This window comes from Galleria mellonella, unplaced genomic scaffold (assembly GCF_026898425.1).
Source record: "Galleria mellonella isolate WM207_F2 unplaced genomic scaffold, CSIRO_AGI_GalMel_v1 utg139, whole genome shotgun sequence".
Classification (NCBI taxonomy): Eukaryota; Metazoa; Arthropoda; class Insecta; order Lepidoptera; family Pyralidae; genus Galleria; species Galleria mellonella.
In genome coordinates, this window is record NW_026441995.1 from 5,734,958 (window position 1) to 5,762,900 (window position 27,943).

Consider the following 27,943-nt stretch of genomic DNA (forward strand, 5'->3'; position numbering starts at 1 on the left):
TTTAATGGGTGAAAATGGAATGGTAACCCCACCCGCGCTATCGGTATACACCGACGAGGCACCAGTGGAAGATGATAGGTGAGAATGAATGCAGGTCAGTTGGCTCACCATGATGAATTCGACAAGAATTAAACATGATGGTTTCCAGGGGTAACCGAGTTGGAGGTCGACCTGAGAGGGTATATTGATAGCAATGGGGCTATTAGACACCATTACTAACAATCCATTTCCCCACTTGTTTTGGGCAGATTCAGCGATTACGAACCAATTAAAATATGAACCTATGTAATAAGTAATAACCATTTTTTTTGTAATTAGTAATCACAGATTTAGAATAGTATCTGCGGTTCCACCATGTAGTCTTTTTTTTAAGTTAGTAATAATTAGTGAACTGTTGGCGCCCAAGAACAAGGTAAAAAATCTTTCTTATCTAATTAAAAAAGTTAGAATAAAAAAAAGTTTTAAAAAGTTAGTTATAATGCATATATTTATGATGATAGGTAGGTACCTTGATTATTATAAGTCTATTGTAAGTACCTACCTGTCTGTGACTGATGGTTAAAGCTGATTCCTATGTCTTTACTTCTCTTTGTCTTTAGACATAGTCTCTCTGTGACGAATGCTTCAACTGATGCATTACTATTTTCTGTCACTGTCAGATTCCAGTACGTTAACTTAACGTCGGTTTAAGAATGGGCATGATCGCTTCCCCATCATGCACATGGTGTAACTCAAATACAGTCCAATCTCTACATCACCTTTTTTTTGATTGCTCTGAATTTGTCATCCAAAGACACATTATGTTTGATGAACTTCAGATTATCTTCAAAAAACCCGAAAATATCCCGCACTCAATCCCGCTTCTCTTAAGATTTCCTTCTTGTTTCAAAGCTATTTTCACTTATATTACTACAACATTCAAGGAGCTATAAGAATACTTTTATTGAATTGCAAGACAATGATTTTTTATAATTACTTATTTTTAATTTGATAAATCCACTGGTTTAAGAACACAAGAAAAGAAATTTATGAAAATGTACTTACCGGATTTGACAAACGAAATATTGAAGATTATGACTGAATAATTGAAGCGACATTAGAATAATAAAATTCCAGACAAATTATCATTTTAAAGACTAGGCAGCATGGTCTCCGACCTTAGCCTGTTCCACAACGGAACAAACGTACTAAAAAAAAAAATTAACGTCGGTTTAAATTTTGAATTAATTCTACAATTGAATCGCCATCAATAGCAAATTATTTGAAATTTAGTAATAGAATTTTATAAATAAAATTACTTTTGTACCATAGTTCATTCGTTGATAAAGTGAGTGCATTTTTAAGTATGACTAGTGATTAATCAATTACCCGTTAACGATCAAAATGTATTTTGAGGTATGTACGTTAAGTGCTATCTATTTTTATCTTAATTTATTTCGTTGTTTCAATTATAAATTCGTTATTATTACTTTATAGATTGAAAACACTCCTGAGCATATTAAAAAGGCTCGCCGTGTTCAAGCTGTACAGAAGCATTCGCCAAAAGAAGAGTGCCCTCGTCTTTTTTTGGCTCCTTTTTCTAGGCCTCCTTTAGTAGTTTTTGAGAGCGTCCTTGTTGGTACAACGTGTGAACGAAGTTTAGAAATATTTAATCCTTCAAAAAATGTACAACAGGTATATATTTGTTCAACTATCTATCATATATTAGGGTTTTTAATGGATGATAATGTAATGGTAATCCGCCTGCGGTAACGGTATACGCTGGCGATGCATCAGTGAGGGATTATAGGTGAGAATAGTCTTAGAGGCTCTATGGGCCAAGGACTTAAAAATTTAGATGAATTTTTCGATGTCACAATAACAATTCTTTTATTCGCCCATCAGATACAGTTCCTTAAGACGATCAACTATGGTCTTGTGACATTTTTTCGTGCGCCATTAAGTTTCCGAGTTATAGAGGCCAAAACATTTCAGACTAACTCTTTATCTGAAAGGATATGCTTAAATTTGGAAATTTCAATGACTTTTTTGATATCATATGATTTCTCAAGAAAATCAACTTTGAACATATGACATTTTTTTTGTAAATCACTTCATTTCTGATATATATCAATTATGCTGTACCACTGAAGCAGTAGGTGCACAGGACTTAGAATTTTTTTTATGAATTTTTGATGTTGTATGAACCACACTTTACCCTCAAGAGATTCAACTATAATCATATGACTTTTTCATGCACCACACTGTTTCTGACTTATAGGGACTCAAACATTTCAGACTTATGATTTTTTATTTATCTAAAAGGATATCCTTACAGATTGATCCCATAGAAATTTTATCAAAATTGGTTCAGTAGGTTTTAAATCAAAATAACTGGTTTTATCACAAATGAAGTTAGTTTTTTGTGAGATACAATCTTTATTTAATAAAAGTATTCAAAATTTTTTAAAAATATTTAATAATTTTGAAGTATGCATAAAAATATTTTGAATATTTTACTTATTAGGATGCTTTTAAAGCTGAGGATGTTGCTTAAAAATATCTAGAACACCCCAGGATATTCCAAAAACTAGAACATGAACTGAAAATCTGCACAATTTGCAATCCTAACAATAATTATATCTACTAAAAATAATGATTTTTCAAAGTCTAGCATCTTTAAAATTGTTCAGTGGTGACGGTATTACTACATATTTAACATAAATATATGAAACAATAAGAATGCAATAGATTTTGTTTTATTTATAATGCCACATGTGTTATACATTTCTTTACAACATGATTAAAGAATAATATTATTCTACTAAATCCTTTTTTTTATAATAATCAATAGATAAGTCATCCCATATATGTCTTATTGAAAAAATAATAGTTGTTAAAAGTAAAACCAAGAAATTTTTAATGGATTATATTGTAATTGATGAATTATTGTATAATGGAAATTACTTTTATTTTTACTTTATATTATTACCCATTTGACTTTAAAAATAGTAAGCACACAATACAATTCCATCACACAATGGTATCATTGTGTGCTGAAATTTACATGATGAGTAGAGAAAGAAAGCAATAATAATAAATGGAATTGCTAAAATAAAAAAAAAAAGTGTTAATTGATAAGTATTATTGTCTAACTTTTATGTGTCTCTTATAAATCATCAATTTTGAAAAATGTTATGCTATAATTATTTATTAATTAGGCCTAATAAAAAACAGTAAATATGTGATATAAATCTTACTTATAAATACAAAAAAAGCTTTAAATATTTTTGAGTTCTTGTGAAATATTTTATATATATTTTTTAATATATTATAAAGTATATATTAAATAAATTGTTAATTTAAAATTAAAGATAACACTCGGCCGATCCCTTCCTGCTGGACTTGTTATACACTTACCTGAAGAATGGCTGGTGTTAGAGCCAGAGAGCTGCTACTGCTTGACAATGCTATGGACCCCTATGCAGCCAACAACATTAAGGGAGACTATACGGTTCACTAATGAGAATAGGGGCAGATATGATGTGATTGTTGTACTCAAATCTAGAATGGTAAGTTATTAAAATATTTATTAGAATGCATAACATACAACAGCACCAATTCTATCATTTATTTCCATGATTGAAAGATATCTGCTCAGAAGTGGGTATAGGTATGTATTTTTTTTATTGATTGTTCTAAAAAGATTATAGCAAAAATATAAATTTTTATTTTTTTTTTCTTATATCTTGGTAAAAAGTCTGTTCCTAAATTAATTCAAATTAATTTTTATTTAACTGTCAACATTATAGACACAAACGTAAATAAATAAAATAGATACTTGAATTTTTATTAAAATTGATATCACTATATAATACTAAATTACTTGCTGCTGTTGTGATAGCTCTATCTAAATATTCATAAGAAGAAAATATTATCCTTAGATCAGCATATGGACTTTTAATTATGGCTTCTATTGAATTCACCCACAGCATATACTTTTGAAAATACCATCTGTTATACTACTTTTGTCAATCATCTGAACATTATTTCACATAATTCTATATTGTATAAATGAAATATTCAGGGTTTGATTCCCATGCAATATAAACATTTGTATTCTTAAGTACACTTATTTGTATTGGTCTTGATGGTTTCTGTGTATAATATGCATGTACTTACAAAAAAAAGTTTGTTTAGTACTCATAATACAAGCTCAGCTTAGTTTGGGACTAGACAGCATTTATATAATATGTCTACTTATTATTTATTTTTTTGGTCTTTTTCATATTTTCTATAATATTGTTTATTTCAGCATGTAAAAGGAAAAACTAACCAATCTAAGAGTTTTAAAATATCTCCACATAAAATGAAAAAGAAAATGCCAAAAAGATCACCTGTGGCCATTTACAAGAAAAAGTCAGAAAGTATTTATAATACAACTAAAATAAAAAAAACTCTTAATGTCATTCAGTCCACACAGCACCGGATACTGCAACCATCAAACAAAGATAACATATCTATATACAGTGACTATTCTACTGAATCCCATCAACTCAAATGTCCATTTGACTCGCCAACCAATATCAACTTCACCTTTAATACATCAGAAGTATTTTCTAATATAAGAAAACCAAATTCTAATGTCTTACAACAGACATATGACAAATCTTATACAAACAATGACAAAGATCATATACAAATCCAAAATAACTTAAAACCATCTATGAAACAATATAATACTTTGTCCACTGATGTATTTGATAATCTTACATTCACTCCTCTTAAAAGTCTCCCTTCAAAAAATGAAAAATTAGAAAAAGGGCCTCAAATAATACTTAGTATGAACTCTGAAAGTGATTTTGATGACAGTTTAGATTTAAAAACATTCAATAAAGAAAATGAGACTCATTCAATAATTAGCATAGCATCCTCACAACCTAACAAGTGGTTGACTGTAAATCAACACACACAAGTTGAAAACCAATATACAGAAACACCCTCACTTCCAAACAAGAAAATCCCTAATACTTCATCACCGAAAGAAATGAATAGCCCCAATTTTACCATTAATACAGAATTCTCACGTATCAGTGACCTGTCCTTCTTTCCTCAAAGATTTTCAACTGAGAAAAAGGGTTTGCCTCCAATGAATAATGAAATACACTTCTTAATTGATGATATGAATACAAATATTAAAGTTAGTTCAGACACATATACTAAAGACTCACCAAATACGCCAATGGATCCATGTTTTAATATACATACCGAAAATAGACCACCTCATTTTTTCTTAAGAGATCAGCCAAAAATGTGCAGGCAATCTCTTTTTAAAGAATATCAGCAACAGAAGGATGCTTATGAAAGACATTATTTGCATCCAGCTGAAAGTAACATTTGGCACAGTGATATACAGAATGACTTAAGATCACCTCCCAGGTCTCTAACGCCACCACTTCAGTCTATTCCTGAAGAAAGTTCACAATTTTCCGAAATGCAAGTATTTGACAAATCTGATAAGCAAACATTTACTTTCACTATAAATGATCGCACTTTTGAAAAGGCTAATACAAAATACTCGATCCACAATAGACAATCATGGTCCAAAAAAGCTGTCATTAAAGCTGAACCAGATATTTGGAAGATCCCAGTCTCTCTGCCCAAAAAATCATTAAAACCTAAGACTAGTATACAGGGTAAAGAATCATTGGGTAGCATATGCAATACGACATACGAAAGAAATACAACTAAATGTAATCAAAATTTATCTCTTAATCAAATAGGAAATGTGTACTCACAGTCTTCTACAGTAGATCCATTTTTGTCTTCCATTTATTTTTATGACGAAGAAGCTGTAGATAAATTTGAAAAAGAATTCAAGAGATGGCTCAACTGTATATTGACGCCCCCAGCTGATTTGGATAGTAACGTAGAACAAAAGATCGATGTAGGCAAAGCTTGGATTGAAAATCGAAACAAGGAAGTTCCTGCTGCCCCCACAAAAGAACAAGTGTGCAGTATGTATCACAACAGTCATAGATTGGAAAGCCTTCGAAAAGCAGCGAGGACCTTGTTAATGAGCCCAGAAATAACTCTAGTTATACAAAAATTGAATGCTCAAATTGAGAAAAAATTGATTGCTATTAGAACTGATAGAAATCTTCATTTAGATGTTGGATTACAAAAAATAATCATGGACCTACTATTATCTTACAACCCACTGTGGCTTCGTATTGGATTAGAAGCTATATATGGTATTGTATTGCCATTAAAATCGAACAGTGACATAGAAGGACTAACCACGTTTATTATTCAAAGATTATTTAAAAATCCCTATTTGAAAAATAAACACTCTAAATCAAATGCGCCTAATATGCTTTTGCCTGCGTATATGGAAGCTATAAAAAAATTCACACTGAAGAAATTTTTCATGCTTGTATTTTTCTTAGATCAAGCTAAACAGAGAAAATTAATATCGCATGATCCCTGTCTATTTTGCAGGAACGCAGTTTGCAAAGAAAGTAGAGAGGTCATTATTAGATTTACAAGGGAACTTATTGCTGGTATTGGTGATATTACAAAACATCTCAGGCCGTTAGGGTATGTGGTAAGCCATAAACAGTCTTATTTAGATGAATACAAATACGCAGTTCACAATTTAGCACTCGATATTAGGGACGGCGTTCGCCTAACAAAAGTTATGGAAATAATTTTGATGAAAAATGGTTTACTTAACCAATTGCGAACACCTGCTATATCGCGGCTGCAGAAGATACACAATGTTCAAGTTGCTTTAAATGCATTAAAAGAGGCCAATTTTGTAATTAACGGCGATATTACAGCGAACGATATAGCTGATGGCCACAGAGAAAAGACCTTGTCACTATTATGGCAGATTATTCACGAATTCCGCGCTCCATTATTCGAAAAAGCAGCAAATGTTATACAGACTTGGTGGAGAAAGAAATTCGAAGTCATTATGGAGAAAAGGAAAGAAGAAGAAAAACAACTTCAGGTAAGAAACCATGCAGCATATGTGATTCAATGCTGGTGGCGTCGAATTCAATACAATCGTCTTGTAGAATGGAAAATGCACCAAGTTACGGTTGCTACAATTATAATACAAAAGTACTGTCGTATGTGGCTTTGCCGGACTCGATTGCGTAAATTCAAGACCAGTGTATTGACTATTGAAAATTGGTATAAAGCTATAAAAATAATAAGGAAAGCAAAAGATTCCCTTTTAAAATTAAAACATGAGAAAGAAGAACAAAGAAATAGATCTGCTGTAATTATACAGAGTTATGTTAGGCGGTGGATATGTTTGAAACAATACAAATTAAAAATAAAAAAAATTGTATTTATTCAGAGCTTAGTCCGTTCTTACCTTATTAGAAAGCAGTATCTGCGCGTTATAAAAACTGTAACATATGTCCAACAGAAATACAGAGGAAATATTCTCATGAAAAATGAAATGAAAAAATTGACTGAAAAAAGACAAAGTGCTATTATGATACAGAGTTTCTATAGAATGATAAAAGAGTATAGGGTGTATCGAAAACTTAAAAAAGCTGTAAGAACTGTAGAAGAACATTATATAGGATTGCTGCGCATGAGAAATGAAAGAAGTAATTATTTAAAACAAAAGGAATGTGCCATCATATTGCAGAATTACTATCGTGGCTTTAAAATTCGCAAGGAATTTTTAAGGCAAAAAAATCTTATCGTCCAATTACAAAGAAAAGTAAAAGCTAAGCAGCTTATGAAGAAAGAAAAGTGTAATTATTTAAAAACTAGAAACGCTGTTATTACTTTACAAAAATATATAAAATCTTATCTTGCTATGAAGAATATACGAAAAGATTATTTAGCACAACGTAAATCTGCTGTTTTGATTCAGAGTTATTTTAGATCATATTTAAAAGGAAAATCTCAGAGAAAGAATTACCTCCAACTAAGAAATGCAACAGTCAGCATTCAAAGTTTTTACCGTAACTTATTAAAAATGCGTAAAGAAAGAGCTGCTTTCTTAAAATTAAAATCTTCAACTTTATGTATTCAGAGACGATATAGAGCTATGACTGTAATGAAACAATGTAAAGATAATTATGATAAATTAAGAGCAGCAAGTATTACAATCCAGCTTAGATTCCGGGCTCAAAACACAATGAAAAAAATGAGGTCTTCTTATTTAAATCTCAAATCGTGTTGTATATTAATTCAAAGAGCTTATAGAGCATATTCTTTAGGCAGACGTCAGAGACGAGAGTTTCTCAATAAAAAACAAGCAGCTGTTGATATTCAAAAATGGTACAGAAGCCTAAGAAAGTCTAAACAAGTAATGAAAGAATACCAAGAAACAAAACAGGCTTGTGTAACTATACAGCGAGTTTATAGAGCTTATATAATTGGCAGAATCCAGAGGCAAGAGTTTATTCGAATTAAGACTGCAACAGTTTGCATACAGAAATACTATCGAGCTTATATAGAAATGAAAACAGTCAGACAACAATACATAGAATTAAAGGCTTCTACTGTTACTATTCAAAGATTCTATAAATCATATTTGAATACGAAGAGGCATAGGCAACAATTTCTAAAAGCAAAAATTTCAGCTTTGTTGATTCAAAATTATTACAGAAGGTATAAAGAAAGTAAAGCTATCAGACAAAAATATTGTGACTTGAGAAAAGCTTCTGTTTGTATACAACAAAGATATCGAAGCATTCGCGCTATGAGAGTTGAAAGAGATCGATTTCAGAATTTGAAAAATGCGACATTGGTATTACAACAAAAATATAGGGCGTTGCAAGCAATGAGACAAGCAAGACTAGTTTATTTGAAGTTACGTTCCGCTGCTGTTATTCTTCAAACGAGATACAGAGCTCATTTACGTATGAAACAAGAAAAAAGTAAATATGTAGCAATAGTTAAAGCATGTATTTATATACAAAGATTTTACAGAGCTCATATGCTATGTTCGAGACAAAGGGAAGGTTATTTAAGGTTAAAGAAGTCTACCATTATTTTACAACAAAGGTACAGAGCATTACTTGCTATGCGTAAAGAGAGACAATCCTACTTAAAAACACGATTAGCCGCTGTAACTCTCCAGAGAAAATATAGAGCACGCCACTTGATGTTACTAGAGAGGTCCAAATTTATAAGAATTTTACAGGCTTGTGTAATTATTCAGCAAACATACAGGTCTTATCTGGTATCTAAAAGACAAAGATTACAATATATAAATTTGAAAAATGCGACCATTACAATTCAGAAATGGTTCAGAACAACTTGCGAAACTAATAATGTACGAACTCAATATTTGCATCTAAAGAAGGCTGTTATATTAACACAACGTCGCTACAGAGCTAATAAACAATCACGTCAATTACGGCAGAATAAAGCTGCAAAAAAAATACAAACGTGGTTCCGATCTTTACAATTGCGTAATATGTATAGGAACAGGTATCACGATCTTAAAAAGAGTTGCATTGTTATACAATCCTATATTCGAATGTATATTCAACGAAAAAGATACATTGCACTGAAATGTGCAACTTTAACCATACAAAAATACTACCGTTCTCATGTCTTAACTGTAAATTCAAAGCAACGATATTTGCGAATAAGGAAGTCCTTCATAAAATTACAAGCTTTGATTAAAGGATACATAACTAGAAAACGTTATTTGAGATTACGTAAAGCTGTATTGGTGATACAAACAGCATATAGATTTAAGAAACAACGAGATCTAGTCAAAGCTCAAAAAGAAGACGCAGCGATATGTTTACAGAAGCATTTCAAGCGGTACGTAGTTCAATCTAGATATCGAGAGCTTCGGCAAAAAGTTATATATATTCAAAGAATATGGAGAGGGAAGTTAGTGACGAGACTGATGCGTTGTGAATTTTTCCAAAAAAGACAAATTATAATTAAATTACAATCTATTATAAGAGGGTATTTGGTGCGGAGACAAATCCGACAGAAAAAGGCGCATTTACTAAGACTCAAAGAGGAAAACAAGAAGAATTGGGCAGCATCAAAAATTCAGGTAGGTATTTAGAATTTCTAAATCTTTTTATGTTTGTCGTAATAATGATCATAACGTAGCATAATATTTTGATATCATAAATGTAGAACAATAAATCAAATGATTCTAAAAAGTTTAAAGAACTTTAAAAATATATTTAATTATAAAAAGTTAATATACACTGCAGGAACTTTTCAATAAGAAAATTTAATCGTATTTGTACATATTTGTTTATATTTAATCGTGTTTTATTTATTTTGTGTTAACCGACTATGTATGTATAATATAAAAATAAAGTTGCGTATTTTATATAGTATTTATTAATATAATTGCTATCCCCTTCCAGGGTTCATGTTGATTCTGTACTTTTAATCCTTAAGATCTATATTGTTACAACATGAAAATGTTATTGCATTTTCAACGATTAGCATGATTGAATTGAATTACTCTCTTAAAACATCTCCAAGGCCTAACTACGGTTGCTAACCTTTGGCTATGGAGATTTTTAAGAGGGACGCTGCTGTCTATCCCTTGTCCTCTATTGTAAGGATTGGCATAAAAAAGATTTTGCCAATCCTAACGATCTAGTTACCACTCTCATTCATGTTACACTTGCGATAGTTTGGATAGTACGCGATCAACTAAGTTTCCCACTTTCAGATTTTTACTGTGGATCGTAATTAAGAATACGCACTAATATTATTTTTTATTTCATATTAATCTTACTTCACATTTATCTTAAGAATTGCCTTGTATATTGAATAACTTAAACTTTTATACATTAAGGCTCTCTTCCGTGGTCATCAAACTCGCGTTATGATCGCCGGAAACAGACGAGTAGCTGAAATTCGTCGCCGATGGCGGGAAGGGGCGTTAAAGTCCGACCAACAGACTTTAAAAGAACGTAATGAGGATGCCATGGATGTCCTACGCAACATGTCTGATATAGAAACAGTGATAAGGGCATTCAAATCTCTCGGTAAGTTTATCTACGGGTGTCAACCGTACCGACCTATAAACTCCTGACATCTAAAGACGCTACCTTCATAATAATAACAATAGTAATCCTAATTATGAATAACAAACCATGTGAAGGTTCGGCTACAAGCTCAAGTATTCCTACGTTGATTATAATTGTACGTAAGTTTGTTTGTAAACAATAAAACTTTTGCATTAAAATTTGTAGAAACCCGTCTTTGCAGTCAAAACTTTGCGTGAGAGATAAGTAATGTAAGAGTTTATATATAACTATCATTTTGTATGTATATAATGAGAGACAAAAGTGCACAATTTATTTCAGTAAAATTTTCTTCCTGTAATTAAGAGCTCTTCCTGAAGGGAAAGTCCACTTACGGGCGTGAATTGTGTATCCTATAACCTTCATCCAAACTGAACATCTTGTTCAAAAAAGAAGTGAAGACATCTTTTATTTTTATTCCAGAACTACTTACAGAAGTATTCCCTATGATGTACGAAAAAAATGCGTCGTCGATTGTACGCAGAGTTTATATCTACATGTCAGTCACCAACCGATCAATTTCTAGCATAGAAGTGTTGAAGTCTGCTGCCTCAGTTCTTGTTAATTTGACTAGGTACAGAATAACAGGACCGAAAATTTACGATGTAAGTCCTTAGTATCTGTTTCTAATAATATATTGTTTCCTTTAATTTTTAGGTACTGATTTTATATAGACTACGCTATCTTGCAAAAATTTTTTTTTTTTAATTTTGAAATAACAAACAAGTATAAAGTGTTATAATATATAACGGTCATATTAGGTTTAAAATATTCCTGTCTAATTGTTAAAATTTTTACTTCAATGATCTGAAACGGGACATTAAACCAACATTACGAATACTGTGAATATTTAGTGACCACTGACCTTATCCACTGCGTAGAGTGGACACTTTTTACCATCACAAGATGTTATCATAAGAATTCATGTTTTCTGTGTGCGATACCATAATTAAAATTAGTCACGGGGGTTGATTCTGACGCACCATTAAATCTTTTTCTTAACCTAATATTTTAACTTGATAGTTTCGCTAAATTACTATTTTATGGACTTTATGATAAAATAAATTTATAATAATTTTAACTTAATTTCTTTAAAATTTATAATAATCATATTATTATATAATATTAGTCCTTAGAATAAACATTTCGTTGTATCAGAAATTTAATTAAATTATTAATATTTTAATTTGACAGTTAGGTTTAGAGGATGGTGCAACAGAATCGGCTATTATATATTCATTGTAATGATAAATATAAATTTTGTTCCACAAATATACTTCAGTTTTGACAAAGTTTAAAAGTTCTAATCAAAATCGGTTAAAAATTAAGGAATGTCTCATACTGAGGCCACAATAAAAAAAAAATAATAAATTTGAGAATCTCCTTCCTTTTCGAAGTTAACTGTAAATGTTGTTCAATATTTACTGTCTTACACATACCTACTTCTAGTATTGGAATCTGACAACAAGAAAAAAAAGGATTTCAATTATATTTATTAATATGCTAGTATTAAATTGATTACAATTCGAATTGAGTTAGAATTTTATTTAATAATAACAAAACTTCTTAAAATTAATAATGTATCCTTGCAGAGAGATCGCATATCACCTATTCTGAAGTTCATGTGGAGATTCAGTAATAGTGAAACATACTTATTCTGCATACTATCGACATACCTATGGCTTTTTTCAAAGTATGAAGACGTCAGGGAGGTAAGTTTCTGTCACTATAATTATTCATTATTCAATATAATTATTCGTCATCAAATTTTATCACAGTATACATAACTTTTTTTTACAGAAACCAATATTATAAATAAATTAAAATGATAGTTGTGAATGATTATCAAGTGTTATTTTTGCTTTTTGGTTTAATTAGTACTTTAAAAATACATCTACTATTAATTTTTTTAAATAATATTCACATGTAACTCAATATTTAGTCTATTTCACAAAATGTTAACTTTAATAATGTAGGTAGATAAAAAGAAATTATTTCAATAGTAGGTAGGTAAACAATTGTTCACAACGTAGCTATGTACTGACATTTTGTAATATAAATAAAAATGAATCTAGATAGTGTTGTAAACAATAGTATAATATTCCATTTAATCGGAACTATGATAGGGTAATTAAAGAACAGATGACAACATTAAATACAATTTCTTTTCCAGAATGTTAAAATGGTAGTCAAATTTTAAATAATATACTTTATTATTTTTCAGGATCTGACTGAATTTCTACATATTCCTGAAAATCATAAAATGTTGGTGACTATCAAAGGTAACATTGATAGAATGAAAAGAATGACAAATAATGCCATGAGGAATAGACATGCTACACCACAATCCAAATATGTATCACATACTATAAATCAGTCGTTAAATTACAGTATCTGTAGCAACCATAGTGTTGGAATCATATTACCAGCATTAGAACCAGACTATGGCATCGTAAGAGCTGATAAACCGCGCTATTTCGAAGATGCTCAACAAGCTATCACTTACCTATTTTCTACATATAAGTTATAGATGCTGTTGATGATTTTATATAAGGAAACCAATTTAGTGTTTACTTATTTATATTTTATATTATTAAAATAAGTACTTTCATATTTTAATAATTATTAAACTAATGTACTTTGAATTAAATTTATATAACCTGCTTCCATCATGCATTTTATGCCAACAATTCATTTATTTGAATAATCAATTTTATAAACAAGATGTAATGTAATTTTTTATTCACTGCTGAACATAGGCCTTAATATAAACTTTCCTACTTATTTATATAATACCTTCTAAAAATATAAAACCTACCTACTTATAAATATATACCTCTTGTATCTGAAAAGTAATATTAATCATTTAACCCTATTTAAAACTGTGCAATTGTTGAGTAGTAATAAATAATTAAACATTCTTGCTTAAATATTAATCTTTCACAGGCAAATTGTTCTCTTTCTATCATCCTTATAAACATAATGTTATTCTATTGATATTTTGAAATTGCATACTATCATTTCTCTTTTTATTTTACAATTTTTTTTGTCTATGGGTCAAATAGTGACGTTCTGAAGACTAAACGTCATATACACTTGACACAAACGTCACTCATCTTAGACAAACTGACATATTCGGCAGTGTCATACCAAAAGAACAAATTGTCATTCGTAACATTGTCTCCAGTTTTATTATCGTATTTGTTATTCCTTCGATCTTTATTTGTTGCTTTTATAAATTAAATAGAACGTATTTTGTTGTTCCGAATCTATTTTATACTTCAAGAAACAAAATTGAGAAACTTGAACGATTGGGAAGAATTAATAATATTGTTATACAAAGGGTAACCGAAAATCTTGATAAATGAATTTTTGTTGGTTATATTCACCAGAACACAATTTTTCTTAATGTGGTATTAAAATACGCGAAATAATTTTGACGATTTAATACATTGAGGAAATTTCTATGTCAATGATTACCTGAATACACTATGGACGAATTAGTGAATTATATTTTACTAATATTAGTTATATTACCGGTTATTTTATTTTTTAATTTGTGGGCTGGCATTGGATGGGAATTATTTGTTAACAATTAATTACAAAAACTGACTATAGTTTTACCACAATATCAGAGTTTTGTAAATTTAATAATTCATGATAATGTAACTATGGATAACTTTGCTTATTTATAATGTTAATTAACAAATATATGTTTATAATTATAATAAATACTTCATAATTATTTTCAACATTTTATTTAATAACATACATGTGCTTAAATAAGGAATACATTAATTTAAAAAATAGTATCACATTGTCATTACCTTATTATTAAACATTATAACATACTTATCTATTAGTAGACAAAACTTGTAAAGAATATACAAAAATTGTATAGTTAAATTCAAATTAATTTATCAACTCAGAATTTGAGACAAGTCACTTATATAAAACAGATTAATTTACAAGGTGATACTAATGAGTCATGTACTGCTAGTGTTTTGCCCTAATGTATATATCTCGTATTAAACCAAACTGACAGTGTGAAATTGCATTTAGTGATAATAAAGGAATTACATTGAAACAAACACTCATTAGCAATATATAAATAACATTATTATGACTCTAGACAGTTAAGTACTTTTAAATGAATTTTACAAATATTTATCATGAGTTTCATAAAGTATAATAAACAAGATTACAAATTATTTATACCTAAATTCTGGTTATACAAATACATTATATGATGATGAGATAGATGATTTTTCAAGTAATCACAGTATCAATTAAATAATATAAAAAAGCCCTGATGCTATTTCTCAATGAAGGCAACTTTTCATAATTATCACATCAAAAATTATGAATTAATAATTTATACAATTTAAATTCTAAAGAGTATATAAATACTTATACCTTCCTGTAACAACTCTATAATATCGATATAACAGGTATCTTAACTAAATGTATTAAGATAGCTAATTGTAAATACAGATTTCTATCATTTTGGTAAGTGAATTTTCTAAAACCTACCAGTATTATGAAACAGTATAAAAATCTATTTAATAAACAAAACAAATTTAAATCTCATTAGACAACACCAATTCTTCCATGCCCATATGGCCACAATGTCTCCAGACCCTATACCTTGCAATATCTTTCCGGGTGACCATGCCAACAACCTAAAACAGAATATTAAAACAGTCATGTAGAATCTTAATCCATATCAACCATTAACTATCTGCTGCTGAACATAGGCCTCCCCCTATTGGACGATTTTGCCAGTAGTTGCCATGCTTGGCAATTACAATTAGGCTGTAATGATGTTTTAAGAGGGACACTGCTGCACATTCCTTGACCATTAAGTTCTCTTAGTCACCTCTTATGACATCCACGGGAAAGGAAGGAATGGCCCATTCTGTCGGGCTCACACGACGAGAATGAATCTTAATATTATAGAAAAAATATTAAAAAAAAGGCTAACACAAATAGTCTTTAGTCGTACATGTTGCATTTTAATTCTGAACAATTATATATAATGAAAAAGCAACTGGTGTTTTATTCTCTCTCATATGTGATAATATAAAAATATCTATCTAAAAATAAATTTATTTGCCACTTGACTATAAGGTAAAGTATTAAAGTGGTACAGTTGCATGCAACACTATACCACATAAGCTTCAGCATTACCTCATTGACATCATTTACAATAGGTAGATGTCTGAGACCCAGCGCTCGGAAAAGCCGGAAGAGGCGCGGCAGAGAGGCACGGTGCGGGAGTGTGTACGGCGACGGGTTCATATAAGGTCTCAGATCAATGGTGCAAGTTTTCTCCCACTCTGATATCTCCAACTGCGCACACAAGTAATTTTTAATTAAAAAAAAAAATATTCTCACAGCAGATGAGTAATTATTCTGTATATGTAATAAAATCTAATTATCGAAATATAAAGGACTAGTCAAAGATACAGTAGCAAAAAATGCTCAAGTGATGAAACATTATAAAAACACATGGTCGAAAACGAAAACGTAAATACTGTAGAGTTCGTCATAATTTTATAACTATAATTTCATTAAACTGCTAAATTAGAATAAGTTATTATTTACCTCTGCAATAGAAGGGAATCGAGGATACTCCTTCCTAAAAATTTTCATATCTACATTGAGATTTGGCCAAGATGTGTTGGCATTTTCATTATATAGCTTATTTTGTAGTAATACTATCAATTGCGAACGTAGTATTAAGCCTCTTAGACGTTTGTATGTGGTCACTTCGGCCTGTAAAAAAAAAACAGTATTTAACTGTACTTGTCCTTAAATGCTATCAATTTGAAATTAGTAGACACTTGTTATTAGTTGATGTAGCAATTAAAGTTGCGTGTTGAAGTTATTTACTGTTTCCATGTTTCAAATTTTTTTCTATTTTTTAGGCATACTTTGGTAAATAGCCAAAATGTACAAAATGAAATATTAATAAAGTACGTTTCACACATGACAGTTTTTTCCATGGATGAATTGTACAAACTGGTTTAACTAACATCGTCCGTGAGCGGCGGGTCTACAACTGGAAACCCGTTGTAGGAGACGAGGCGCAACAACTCGACGATGTGGCCGACGTTCTCGACGGTGCGCAGAGTGAACACAGGATGCGACATCACCTCGCTCGCGTACACATTGTGCGCGAGTGGAGGCGGCTCCCAAGGTAGTAATGGTATAGCCGCCAGTTGTATGTGGATGTCGTAGATTCCCTGTATATAACCACGTTAATATACCATCTATCATCAAGACATTTGGAGACAGTTATACAGAAAATAGCCACATTACTCGTGATGTTCAAAAGAAGTAGCTGTATAGGCGTGTAAGTCAATTTGTGATTACGTGATTCTATATTGATTATCGTAGCAATTATTGAAAATTGCGGTGGTAAAAATAAAATTAATACTAATTTACTAATATTTTCGGAATAATTCCTAAATAAATAAAGAGATTGATTAAAGGACCACTTGATATAATTTTCGGTATGAATGAATTATATGAATAACAAATAGTATGAACAATACAATCTAACTACATGCATACATAGTCAATAGTTGACATATTTTTATTATTTTAGTAATTACCTCTGAGAAGAAATCGCCGACCCATTTCGCTACGACTAGCGTAATAATAATGGGCAGCGCGTTGGAAATCTGTCCAGTCGTCTCTATAATGATGACCGTGAGCGATATTGTCATGCGGACCACGCCGCCCAACTGTGCCGCGGCGCCTATAAGCGCATACTTCGCTGAATTTATAGTCTGCAAATTATTTACAGTTTACATATCTATATATTATTATAACAGTTTCTTGCCCGCTACCTCGCCCGCATGGATTTCAGGAATATTCTAAATGGAGTATCGAGATGAAACATGCACAAGTTTTTAGGTTAGACTTTCCAGGGAAACAAATATGAAAACCGCATTCAATTTCATGCAGTAGGTTTTGCGAGATGCCGGAATCAGTGGCGTAACAATAGGGTGGCAGAGCCGGCAAAATGCCACGGGCCCTCGACCCAAAAGGGCCCCGACTCAAGAGGCCGCGAGCTCAGATTTTTTTTACATTGTACCTGAGTAATTTGTTTTACTTGAAAGGTGTTTTTTTTTAACTGATAGGGCCCCATTAAAAGAATTTGCCACAGGCCCCAAATGGTATAGTTACGCCACTGGCCGGAATAAACATAAAGACGGACAAATGATACTATATAATTTTTGCTTACACATCTCCCAAGTATATACATCTTTTAATTACAATTTTACCATATTAGTAATATATTGAAAGATGTAGTAAATATAAATAATAAATTTCGTGCTGACAACTTTGCCTATACCAATCCGTGACTTTCCACAAATGTCCTCTCTATAGGTTTTTTTTGTTTATATAAAAACAATTATTTAGTATACCATCCGACTGATTATCAGCTGATACTCTTGTCAAGTTGATCTATACACGGTCGCTCTGGAAACCATCGTGGTTAACTCTTAGTGAATTCGTCACGATTGGTCAAAAGACCTCGACTTTATTCTCTTGTAGCATTTATATTGCAATTAGGTATGTATTTTTATATTATTCTTTACGTTTAAAATTTTGTTTAAGTTTCAAAAAAAGCCTAGAAAATGCATAATATCTAAATAATTATGGATGCGTATGTATGTATTGTATATACTATAAACACAAACGGAAAATCCTAAAAGGATTTTGATTTTTCTTTTAAACAATACTTTTTCTTCAAAAAAAGAACACTTAAATTAGTGAGAAATGAGTTTTATAAGAGATTTGGTCTCAGTCTTTTGTGGCTAAATTTGTTTTTTTTTTTTTTTGCTTACCATCGATGGCACTATAGCTTGCATGCCGAGCGCTAAAAGCCTGCCCCAAGCGGCTCCAGTCAGCAGGTTCGGTATAAAGATTCCGCTGGACACCGCTAGGCCGAAGGTCCAAGTGGAGAGCAGAAAGTAGCACACCACAAACACAAGGATCGACATGGGTTTGTACGAACCCAACGGGTCATGAAGAAATGATCGCACAGATGCTTCGGGCGTTTGGAACCAGATTGCTGCCATTACTGAGTATTCACCATCTGCGCAGTACAGCTGGAATACAATGTTTATTTATTTAAACTTTATTGACCAATAAAATGTGGTATAAAAGGCTGTCTACGTCTATCTATCTCTGTCTAACGCAACAGACATTCTCTACCAGATAGCCCATAGAATGATATTATAGGTATACGGTGAAAAATATTCGTATTTTCATACAACGTCAAGAAAAAAACTATTTTCAATTTTATTATTTTTTTGTATGTATTTTACGTGATATTTTCACCAATTCTGAACCGATTTTTATGTGTCTCTTTGCATATTCAGTTCAATTAATAATCTTCTATATAGAAAAAACGCTGTGTGAGTACTATAATCACATATAATATTTCTGTTGTATGACAGTAGTATATCTATTTTTGTTTAGAAAACAAAAATAACTATTGCCCTACTAATATTCTAAATGTGAGTTTGTTACTAAAGCGCGCTTAAACCACACTCTGAACACTTCATACAAAAACGCCATGATCCGTGATTGTCACAACTACAGAAACAAGTAACGTGTGTACATCTGACAATGAGTGCGTGTGAAATAAGAGATAGCGCGGGAAAAACGCACGCTTCGATGTATACCTATATAGTGGCGATTGATTTGTGACGTAATTGATATAATAATTCTCTTCTTCTTCGGCAACGGCGGCTATTAAAGTGTAGACTAGAGACATCCTAATAAATGTCTCTAGTTTAGTACTTCTACCACGTGTCAGTTACCATACTATAATGAGTATCGTAACTGACGCGTGTTTGAGAGGGGGTGCGGTTAGATCGCAGTAAACGGCGTACTTAAATGCCTGATCGGAATTGAATTAAAAATGTAGTACAATAATAAATCGAATTGTATCAATAGAGAATATTTTGGTTTTGTATTGTATTGGTATTGTAAACATGGTTCACATCTGCGATGTCTTGATTTACAGCTAGTAATAGTAATATAATTCAGATAATCAGATTATGTGTGGTTAACATTTAGTTTTTTATACTAAATTTGTATTTTACTGCAAAGAACTTGTCTCATTATTTCATGAAAATTTAGGAAATTCATTCTTAGAAGATGCTTATGTTATAAAAGGAACGTATATATATATATATATATATATATATATATATTACTTGTTCTAAGTCCTGCAATTTAGGTTGTACCTATATTAACAGACCAGTAAATTAGGACAAATCATTTTATACCTGCAAAGGGACTTTAGTAGGATCCTCGCCAAGTGGTCGGCAATCATTCAGTAGAAACATCATAAGGAAACCGCAGGTTGCGCTTGCTGCTGCCACCATACACGCCTCCACCACGCGCAGCCAGGGAGTAGAAATATATCTACAATAATTGTGGTACATTATAACTATATTTTTGCTTATTTCCAGGTCATTCGCCAAATGTCAGTAGTGACAAAATAACTTCACATGATTCATGATAAAGTGCGGTAAATATAGTAACACACCGAACTTACGCGTTAAGCGGTATTGAGTAGTATCCGCATAACTCAAGGTATAGTTTCGTATGGTAAGGCTACGGCAACCGCTCACCATCAGGTGGGCTGTATGCTTGTTTGCCACCTCAGTAATATAAAAAAGTATACTATATATATATATATATATATATATATATATATATATATATATATATATATATATATAAAAATTTTTGTAAATGAGTACATAGATAATCGATAGTCGTGTAAAGTTTCAAAAAATTACGAATCCTCGAGATTTAAGTCGAGGTATTACTGTATTCATTTCTGCCTGAACTAACAGACTCTAAGAATTAGTAATAATTTGAAGAAGAGTATATAAGTATTGAATACTAGAAATAGTACTTAATGAACAACGATTCACAAATGATATGTATTTATTCCTAATTAAAAAAAAAAAAAATCAACGGAATATATTTTTTTTTTGATGTATGAAAATGGTATGGTAGCCCCGCCTGCGCTAACGGAATACGCTGGCGGAGTACCAGTGAAGGGTGATAGATGAGAATGAAAACAGGCCAATTAGCCCATCATGATGAATTCATCAGGAGGAATATATAATTTGATAATAAAATCTTACCTTATGCGAAACACAGCAAGTCTATAGTTGATGTAATTCCACAATGCGCCTAATATTCCGCCAATAGCTCCGAACAACATGAATATGGGCAATTCATAGAACTGAAATGGGAACGGTTCCATTTTTCCTAAGTTTAGAAGACCTGAAACGTATTAATTTATGTGAGTTACTCTTCTTAAAAAAAAAGTGGTAAAGAGGTTTCTTCAGGGTCAGCAACGCGTACGTTATGCCCCTGGCAATGCAGGCGTCCATAGGCTTTGGTAACCACTTACCATCAGGTGGGCCGTATGCTTGTTTACCACCTCAGTGGTATAAAAAAAAAAACTATATAAAAAATTTAAAATTGCACAACGCGATATTAATTTACTAATTTAAGCATAAAATACTTGAGGTAAATGACATTTATATTAAACTAGATTTTCTGTCATATTTTACTGAGAAATAGTAGATCAGTACCTCAAGTTATAAATAAATATTCTCTTATGTTATTCGATAAAGTAAACAATGAAAGTATACTTAAGTATTAAGAATCATCAACATCATTTACCTGGAAAACTTAATTCTCCTGGATGCCCATGGTATGCGGACAATGCGAAGTTCAACGTGAACGTAGCTATAACAGTGCCGAAGAACGTTCGCCACGTCAACGCTTGGTTCCAGAAACTGGCGCCTTCTTCTAATGAGAACAGAACTCCTCCTGCATATAGCATATATAAATTTAATAATATTTGATGTAAGGACAGAGACTTATCTATAATATCTTTCACTATTAAGGCGTACAATAAAGACAAAATCTAATGGAAAATAATTATTGTTACCTATAGGCATGAAAAAACCATGTATTTCACATAATAGAGTGTCGCCCATGTATCATGCTTTACCACTACCGTGACCCACGGTATGATATCTCTGCTTTTAAAAATTACATTATGTATCTTCTTAGCTATCTACATTAAAATAAAACATCGCACGTATACGTCCATTACGGATGCAATAAGTACGAACTAGTACCGTCTCAATTACAAAAAAAAATCTACCAACCAAGTGGCATTGTCAACTTTTTTAACAAACTACTTTCTTAGGACGTGCTTAAATACCTATATGTGTACTACTAAAACTCTCTTATAGCGCGTGGCTTTACCTAGGTCCAAACGTGATACGTTTGTGCTGGGCGTTATTAGATTCATCAGAACATTTTAATCTTTAAACTTTAACATACAAAAAGTACTAATAGCCAGGGTATAACTAGCCGAAATCCAGCAACACAATAGCATTATATGAACTCAAGAAAAAATCTTAAATAAGCAGAGTCGAAATATTTCTTTATAAATATATATATTAGATATTAATACACAAAATCAAAAACTTAACTGCTGTATGTATAGAAAGTTTAAAATTATATTTATAACAACTATCCTCAGCCCAAAGATGAACCTTATTGTTAAATACCACAAATACTATTATTGCATTTCGGCTTGTACTGGTAGAACACAGTTCATATCATACCAATTGGAGCACCGAAAGCTGCCGACACCCCTGCAGCCGCTCCCGCTGACACGAATTCTCTCTTCTCGTGATCGTCACGAAAGTATTGGAATATATTAAAATCCTTGTTAAATGTGGTGCTCTTCCCCTGAGATATGCCGGCTGCGACCACTGAACCACAGTGTATCATAGGGCCTTCCTAAAATAAATAATAATTGAGGTGGTATTTATTTTATTATGTATAGAGAAGATGCTCAACATTGTAATAAATTGAAATATGGGGTTGAAATTCTATTCTAAATAAGTTGAAACTTCTAAATATAGATTTTTCTTTTTTTTTGTATACTATCCAATGAAAATTATAAATAAGTCTATAATAAACACATTAAATGGATAATATAAAATATATTAGTCTAATATTATTATTATATACCATTATTGGTGTATGCCACTTTGATCTCTTAATTGGCTTTTACACCCTAAGTATGAAAAAAATTGTAGCCTGCTCTGAGCCACACTTATTTATAGTATCTTTGTAAAAATTATTATTCATTATAATAAAAAAATATTACCTTTCCTCCAGCTAGTCCACCTACAACAGCACTTATTACACCAATAGCTTTCACTACGAGAGTTTTAATTCGTACAACTCTTGGCACCTTCACTCCATTGAGGTAACACTTTACTTGTGGTATACCACTCCCGCTTGCAACAGGCTAAAATAATTTAATTATTATAATTTTCAATATTGTTTTAATTTAAGAATTTATTCTATAAAAAAAAGTTATCTCTCTAATATTATTACTGAACACTGCAATAATTCTAAAATAAGTTGAGACAGTAAACCTAATCAATTCATAGGATTAACTACCCAAATTAATAAATCTCAAATGTTCAGATTAAGAATTTGTATAACACCAGAAAAATGCCCAGTTAAATTTCCAGTGATGGACACACAGAATAATAAATCAAATTTGAGTTAAGTGTCAAATTTCATAATTTAAAATGTTAATTTTAAAATCAAGAATAGGTCACATGTTACATGAAATAAATAATAGTGTGTTATGATTAAAATCAAGAGTAATATTACTTACCTCTACATAAGCCACTAAAATTGATCCGATAAATACAACACATATATTTGATAGTACCCATAATAAATATGGAATGTACAACCTGTCCATTAGCACATATTTGTCCACAGCTGTATTATAATTTTAAGGATTATTACTTCTTTTTGTTGTACTCAGAAATTGCATCTAAATAAATATTGATAGAGGAAGTAACCACCGTCTATAGATAGGGCTTGGGGGCTTAAAATACTGTTGTACATGGATTATAATAAGGATTTGATTTGTATTTGATAATGTTACACTCTCAGCACGACAGATAAAACTTGGCAAGTGCTGCAAAGCAAATCCTATTACGATTAGTGATTTTTTTTATATAACTTAGAATGACCAACAAGTTGACGGCCCACCTGATGGAAAGTGGTAACTGTCACCTATAAACATGAATATAACAGAGTATTTTATGTTGCCCATTATACCCTTCACGCATTGCCATTCCTAAGGACTAAAGTGAGAGGCATACTCTGTACCCTGTAATTTCATTGCCATATCCCACCCTTCAAACACATAATATCACACACAACTATGCAAACATGACTGCTTTACTGCAGAAATTACTGGTACAGACGACACAAAAGCAGATGACTTTTATAATAAGTCCTCCTCTGATGGGGTTCTGAGCAAACATAACATTTGAAAAATTATTATATTTATAATTTTAGTACTTTCAGCTCATAGCAGAATCCACTTTCTAAAATTGTGCTTAAGCTATCTATTGTAATACCAGTCAAAATCAAAGGATACATTTCTTCAATTCCTTATATTTGATGTTAGAGAATTCTTCTATACAAATATCAATAATGAATGCAATTAGTGCAGTTATTGCTCCAATTAGTAGAATAATGAACCATCTTGCCATATCCTTCTTCACTATAAATGGATATCCACGTTTTCGCTCTTCATCTAAAAGTAAATGGTTCTCACAGGTGTCATAGTCCAGACTCTAAAAATAATATTTTTATTATTTGTCATGGAAAAACAGGTATTTCACACAGCTTGCGTTGACACATTATTATTGTCACAAATACAGGAATTAAAAGTTTTTGACCAAATGCCAAACCCCAAATGACAGTTCTCTCCCCAAAACACAAATGATTGACCAAAAATTTTGGATTAAATTTGGCAATTTTTAGCAAATTTAGCAAGCCTATTGCCGATTTCCCTGTAAACCCTTTTGGATTATTTCTGGTGTATTGGCCACAACTGACCTAACTTCATCCTCAAAACCATCATGCTAAATTCCAGGTGTATTCATCACAATGGTCTAACTGAGCCGTCTTTTTATCCTCACCTATCATCACTCACTGGTACCCCACCAGTGTAAACCGATAGCGCAGGCAAGGTTACCATTTCATCATCATCCATTAAAATAACCTTCATCCTAAGGGGGAAAAGAGATTATTAATAATGGGGTTAGTAAAACAAGTACCTCCAGTGCTAGCATTTGATCTTTCAGGTTAGGGATGGGTAATATATAGGTAACATGTATATATTTTTGTTACAATATCTATATATTGCTCTAATAATGAATATGTTTAAAATCTGTTATCCAAAAAATAATACTTTTAGCATTTTAAAAAAAAAATATTCAACCAATATGGGCAATATTGAAATGGGTGATGACATTTTTCCACCATCAATGTCCAGAGGAACTCAATATATAGATATCAGTTCACACATCACACACAGTTCCCTGGAAACCATCATTTTTAATATTTATAAATTCATCACAGTGAGTCAACTGGCCTGATTTATTTTTACCTATTAACCCTCGTTAGTGCACTTGTGTATACTGATAGTGCAAAGGGGGATGTCATTCCATTGTCACCCAATAAAAAAAGTTCAATTGCTAGTAATACACACTGTCAGGTTGACCTCCACACAGTTCTTCTCGGAAACCACAGTTAATTTTTATTAATGGACTAACAGATTTGTTTCCATCCTCACCTATCATCCCTCACTGGTACTCCACTGTATACTACATGTATAGCATATATAAATAATGCAAATAAAATAACTAATCCATTTACACCCATTAAAAAAAAACAAAAAAAAAAGGATACTATTGAAATTTATGTAGGCATACATATAATCATATACATAAATGTTTCAATTTAATAATGTATGAATAAATAAATCCACTAGCCTAATGATCTATAAACTTAACAAACTATGTCTCTCACTTTATACTTATTGTGAATTTATATCATATTTTAGCTCCATACCAATAAAAAACAAATGATACTTCCTTGTATTTTTCTGTTAATCATGGTTTGTCTTAAAATATATCATTTATATAATAAAGTAGCTATTACACAAAAAAAAATATTATTTGGTCTCATATTTTCTTATTAAAAAGGTTTTCTAAGAAAGAATTTTCATTCTTCATGTTATAAAATAAACATATGTTCCAAATGTCAGCTTTTTAGGCTGACAGGACAAATGGTTTTATAAATACAAATATAATATTTTATTTCTTATATTATTTTCTTTGGACAATGACGCAGAAGGAAAGAAAGATGCTTGAGGCATTCGAAATGTGGACATGGAGGAGAATGGAAAGGATAAGCTGGACGGAAAAACTAACGAACGAGGAAGTCCTGAAAAAAGTAAACGAGAGGAGAGCGTTGATTGAAATAATAAAGAGTAGAAGAGGCAAAATGCTGGGCCACCTTATACGACATGACGATTTTTTTAAGAGCATAGTAGAAGGAAAGATAGAGGGCAAAAGAGGAAGAGGAAGACCGAGGATTAACTACATGGGACAGATAAAGGAAACACTAGGCGTCATGTCGTATAGGGAGATAAAGGATATGGCCTGGGATAGAGCTGGCTGGAGGAAGATGCATGGATTGGTTGCACCGACAAGAGGAAACTCTTAAATGAAAATGAATGAATTATTTTCTTTACATTATAAGAATTCCAAAAGAAATACATAAAATATTATTGTGGTGGAAGATTTAATCCTTGTTAAAGATAAAAAGAGGTCATATGTGCAAGCTTCTAAATATGCAGAATGATACATAACATTTGTAAAATATAAACAATATAGAAAACAATAATTCTTATTTCAGTAATAGTCTATCTATTGTATTAAAGGCATACCTCATATTTAGCTGATAGCATATTCATAGATCCAGGCTCAATCTTTTGCACAGGATGCCTTCGTCTAATGCCATGACTGCCATGCAGGTCATCCGAGTCTGAATGCTAAAAAATTAAAAAGTATTTTAGAACATATTTTAATACCAAAATTGTCTAAAAGAGATCACTTTTAATAATATGACTGTTCATTATTCTCTGTATGTAATCTGTTATTTCAATTTTTTTATAAAATTAGGCATTTTTTTCTTAACGGCAAACAAGATTATGGGCCACTTCGTGGAAAGTAATAACTGTTGCTTATAAACATTAACAGCATAAAATTTTATTTATGCTAAAGTTTTACTTTTTGATGAAAACAATAGACATCTTTTATGCACCACATACATTAATTCTAAATTTATTATTTAATAAGAAAAATAGGTTATGGTCTGAATAATAATATATATTTACCTCATAATTGGAAGTTTTGTTAAATTGTGTATAATTAGAAGTACTTGCTTCATCATTACTGATAAGTCGTGCAGTGTCTGATGTGCTTCCGATAGAGGTACTATCACCCACAATAAAATTTACGTTGTCATTTGAATTATTCATTTTGAAAAATTCATAGAAAACACACTCAAATTATCAAAATTGATTGTGTAATAAAAGCGGAGTGTGTTATTTTATATCCATATTTAGCCTATCAAACAATGTAAAATACTTCAATTAATATCGTTTGTAATAAATAACACACACTTAACCAAAAACCACTCTACTGATCACTCTGATCTAGGAGAATACAATAACAAAGACAATTAAATAATAACAAAAGAAGTTTTCGGTCGAAGTCATGACGAATATGTTGCAAGCCAAATTATTTTAACCATATTATGAATCTTGTATGAGATTATTAAACTAAATATTGAATCACACTATAACATTTTAAATTTCAGAGAATAATAGAATTTGATGTATTTTAATATATCTATATAACAGATTAGTGATGGGATTCGAGTTGCTTTTC

At 31.3% G+C, this 27,943-nt stretch overlaps 2 protein-coding genes across 2 annotated transcripts; one reads left to right on the forward strand and one right to left on the reverse strand.

Annotated features, from left to right (window-relative positions):
* The first annotated feature begins 1,174 nt into the window (after window positions 1–1,174).
* On the forward strand, window positions 1,175–14,774 carry LOC113512130 (protein abnormal spindle). Its single transcript, XM_026895922.3, has 8 exons — window positions 1,175–1,395; window positions 1,477–1,674; window positions 3,354–3,551; window positions 4,295–10,033; window positions 10,799–10,991; window positions 11,454–11,635; window positions 12,623–12,742; window positions 13,255–14,774. Exons 1-8 carry the CDS (start codon window positions 1,384–1,386, stop codon window positions 13,558–13,560), a joined length of 6,948 nt encoding a protein of 2,315 aa, XP_026751723.2. The 5' UTR covers window positions 1,175–1,383; the 3' UTR covers window positions 13,561–14,774.
* LOC113512000 (H(+)/Cl(-) exchange transporter 7) lies at window positions 14,773–27,912 on the reverse strand. The gene is made up of 15 exons (XM_026895748.3): window positions 27,388–27,912; window positions 26,938–27,042; window positions 24,577–24,775; window positions 23,797–23,906; window positions 23,275–23,418; window positions 22,724–22,901; window positions 21,765–21,914; window positions 21,218–21,359; window positions 20,345–20,483; window positions 18,893–19,156; window positions 17,651–17,827; window positions 17,069–17,278; window positions 16,638–16,808; window positions 16,221–16,382; window positions 14,773–15,712 (listed from the first exon to the last, which is right to left on the reverse strand). The coding sequence occupies exons 1-15, from the start codon at window positions 27,529–27,531 to the stop codon at window positions 15,611–15,613; spliced, it is 2,397 nt and encodes a 798-aa protein (XP_026751549.2). The 5' UTR covers window positions 27,532–27,912; the 3' UTR covers window positions 14,773–15,610.
* Window positions 27,913–27,943: the final 31 nt, after the last annotated feature.

Excerpts from the sequence above, each read along its gene's own strand:
- LOC113512000 (XM_026895748.3), bottom strand. The coding sequence starts at position 27,531 with ATGAATAATTCAAATGACAACGTAAATTTTATTGTGGGTGATAGTACC. Across the intron at positions 24,776-26,937 it reads TGCTATCAGCTAAATATGAG|AGTCTGGACTATGACACCTG; the intron begins GTATGCCTTTAA and ends TATTATTTTTAG. Across the intron at positions 15,713-16,220 it reads TTGTAAATGATGTCAATGAG|GTTGTTGGCATGGTCACCCG; the intron begins GTAATGCTGAAG and ends ATTCTGTTTTAG.
- LOC113512130 (XM_026895922.3), top strand. Across the intron at positions 10,992-11,453 it reads AAGGGCATTCAAATCTCTCG|AACTACTTACAGAAGTATTC; the intron begins GTAAGTTTATCT and ends TTTTTATTCCAG. Across the intron at positions 11,636-12,622 it reads CAGGACCGAAAATTTACGAT|AGAGATCGCATATCACCTAT; the intron begins GTAAGTCCTTAG and ends GTATCCTTGCAG.